At 60.1% G+C, this 3,162-nt stretch overlaps 1 protein-coding gene across 1 annotated transcript in view; it reads left to right on the top strand.

Moving 5' to 3' along the window:
* Positions 1–1,758, top strand: part of LOC113980126 (clusterin-like) — a 2,541-nt gene extending 783 nt beyond the window's left edge. The window contains exons 2-3 of the mRNA XM_027707366.1: positions 1,323–1,504; positions 1,594–1,758. Coding sequence (XP_027563167.1) covers positions 1,323–1,504; positions 1,594–1,600 — 189 coding nt within the window. The 3' untranslated portion in view covers positions 1,601–1,758. The remainder of the gene's footprint in view (positions 1–1,322; positions 1,505–1,593) is intronic.
* The last annotated feature ends 1,404 nt before the right edge of the window (positions 1,759–3,162 follow it).

Raw genomic sequence — 3,162 nt, 5'->3', positions numbered from 1 at the left:
ATCCTAAACCCTAAACCTGACCCTGACCCCAACCTCACCCAGGGCACCGACGGAGCCCTGCGAGTCACCACGGTGAGACCCTGACCCTAAACCTGACCCTGACCCTGATCCTGACCCTGACTCTGACCCTGATCCATCCTGATTCCTCCAGCTGAGCCCTCACCTCAAATCCATCCTGATCCCCCTGCCCAGGGGCTGGAGCCCCCCAAACCCCCCATCCAGGGCCTGGAACCCCTCAATCCCCCCATCCAGGGCCTGGAACTCCCCAGTTCCCCATCCAGGGTCTGGAACCCCCCATCCAGGGCCTGGAGTCCCCTGAATTCCCCCCCGGGCAGGGCCTGGAGCTCCCCGAAGTGGGTCAGGGGAAGAAAGGGCCAATTGTGCTCCCGCCGGGAATGTCTCCCACAGGATCCGGGCACTGATCCAAAGTCAGGGGCCCCCCACGTGAGATTCCGGGCCTGTCCCAGAGCTCCCATCCCAGAGATCCCATCCCGGACATCCCATCCCGGAGATCCCATCCCAGAGCTCCCATCCCAGAGCTCCCATTCCGGCCCCATCTCAGAGCTCCCACCCCAGAGTTCCCACCCCAGAGTTCCCATCCCGGAGCTCCCATCCCAGAACTCCCATCCCGAAGCTCCCATCCTGGATCTCCCATCTCAGAGCTCCCATCCCGGAGCTCCCATCCCAGAGCTCCCATCCCAGAGCTCCCATCCCACAGCTCCCATCCCTGTGCTCCCATCCCAAAGCTCTAATCCCAGAGCTCCCATCCCACAGCTCCCATCCCAGATCTCCGATTCCAGAATTCCCATCCCACAGTTCCCATCCCGGACATCCCATCCCAGAGCTCCCATCCCACAGTTCCCATCCCGGACATCCCATCCCGGACATCCCATCCCAGAGCTCCCATCCCACAGTTCCCATCCCAGAACTCCCATCCCAGAGCTCCCATCCCACAGCTGTCATCCCGGAATTCCCATCCTGGAGTTCCCATCCCAGAGCTCCCATCCCTGTGCTCCCATCCCTGTGCTCCCATCCCAAAGCTCCAATCCCAGAGCTCCCATCCCACAGCTCCCATCCCAGACCTCTCATCCCAGAGCTCCCATCCTGTTTCTCCCATCCTGTTTCTCCCATCCCGTTTCTCCCATCCCAGAGCTCCCATCCCACAGCTCCCATTCCAGCGCTCCCATCCTGTATCTCCCATCCTGGAGGTCCCATCCCAGACCTCCCATCCCAGACCTCCCATCCCAGATCTCCCATCCCAGAGCTCCCATCCCAGAACTCCCATCCCGGAGCTCCCATTCCATCCCTCTCCCTCTCCCCAGGTTCTGTCCAAGGCCCCGAACCCCTCGGATCCCTCGGCCCCCCCGGACACTCAGGTGACCGTTCAGCTCTTCGACTCGGAGCCGCTGTCGCTGACGGTTCCGGGGCACATCCCATGGGATGATCCCAAATTCATGGAGATGGTGGCCGAGCAGGCACTCCGGCACTACAAGGAGAACGCCATGTGAGCCCGGGGAACCCCCTAAAAACCCCCAAAAAACGGGATTTAGGGGGTCACACCGGGCTCACCCCCTCCTGTCCTTCATCCCGCAGAGAGTAGCCGGGAGATCCCGCAGCTCCGCAGCCCTTCCAGCCCCATTCCAAGCGGGAATTGTCGCCGTTGCTGTGCCTTCCCCCCTCCCTCCCTCTCCCTCCTGCTGCCGGGAATCCCCTCCCGGGGGTCCCCAACCAGGCAATAAAGGTAGAGTTGGATCCTTGGATTTGTTTCCTTGAGTTTTTTTGGGGAAAAGAAGTGGGAAAAAGCAGCCTGGGGGCTGCACCTGGATGCTGGAAAATTGTTGGGATACAAGGATATGTACAAGGATACAGGGATATGGGACCCCCCCACACACACACAGGGGCCCAAAATAGAAAATAAGGTAGAGTTGGATCCTTGGATTTGTTTCCTTGAGGTTTTTTGGGGAAAATAAGTGGGAAAAGGCAACCTGGGGGCCGTACCTGGATACTGGGAAATTGGGGGGATACAAGGATATGTACAGGGATACAAGGATATGGGACCCCCACACACACCCAGAGGCCCCAAACAAGGTAGGGCTGAATCCTTGGATCTATTTTCCCGGGGTTTGGGGACATCCTAAACAAATAAGTGGGAAAAAGCAGCCTCGGGGTCATCCCAGGTACTGGAAAATTGGATGGTGATCCCAAGGGAACAATCCCAGGGATAAATCCTGCTGGGAACACCCTGGGGTCAGCCCCTGTCCCTGGATGCTGGAAAATTGGGGGGGATACAAGGATATGGGACCCCACACACACCCAGGGGCTCCAAATAAGGTAGGGTTGAATCCTTGGATCTATTTTCCTGGGGTTTGGGGACATCCTAAACAAATAAGTGGGAAAAAGCAGCCCCAGGGCCATCCCAGGTGTTGGAAAATTGGATGGTGATCCCAAGGGAACAATCCCGGGGATAAATCCTGCTGGGAACACCCCGAGGGGGGGCAGCCCCTGTCCCTCCCCATCCCTGCTGATCCCAAAATCCCACCAGGATCCCCCCACAGACACCCACAGAGTGATCCAGGGGCAGATCCACTTTATTGGGGGCATCAAGTTGGGGGTCCCAGCCCCCAAACCACCCCAATCCCAGCCCAGATCCCTTGGGAATGGGGCAGGAGCCTCCAATCCCCCCGGGAAGAGCCGTATCCCACCGGGAAGGACCGGCCCAGCCTCCCGATTCCCCCCGGGAGAGCCAAGGGAGTCATTCCCTGAAATCGGGACAGTCCAGCCCCCAATCCCCCCGGGACCGCCAATCCCAAGGAACATTCCTGGTCCAGCCCCGTCCCCCCGGGACCACCAATCCCAAGGAACGTTCCCGGTCCGGGGCTGCCAATCCCGAGGAACATTCCCGGTCCGGGGCCGGGCGAAAGGCGTCCAGGGGGTCGTCCAGGGATCCCCGAAGGTTCCCGCTCAGCTTTCCCGCCGGGATGAAGGACATGGGAACCAGGAGCAGGGACAGGAGCGCGAAACAGAAGAAACCTGGGAAATGTGGGAGGGGAAGGGGGGTTGGAGGCGGGATCGACCTCCCGGAGCTCTCCGGGGGGGATTTGGGAAGGTTTGGGAAGGTTTGGGAAGGGAAGGTTTGGGAAGGTTTGGGAAGGGAAGGTTTGG

Source organism: Neopelma chrysocephalum, unplaced genomic scaffold (genome assembly GCF_003984885.1).
Source record: "Neopelma chrysocephalum unplaced genomic scaffold, ASM398488v2 Primary Assembly neopelma1_92564, whole genome shotgun sequence".
Lineage (NCBI taxonomy): Eukaryota > Metazoa > Chordata > Aves > Passeriformes > Pipridae > Neopelma > Neopelma chrysocephalum.
Note: the sequence above shows the minus strand (reverse complement) of the source record. Positions and strands in the feature narration are given on the sequence as shown.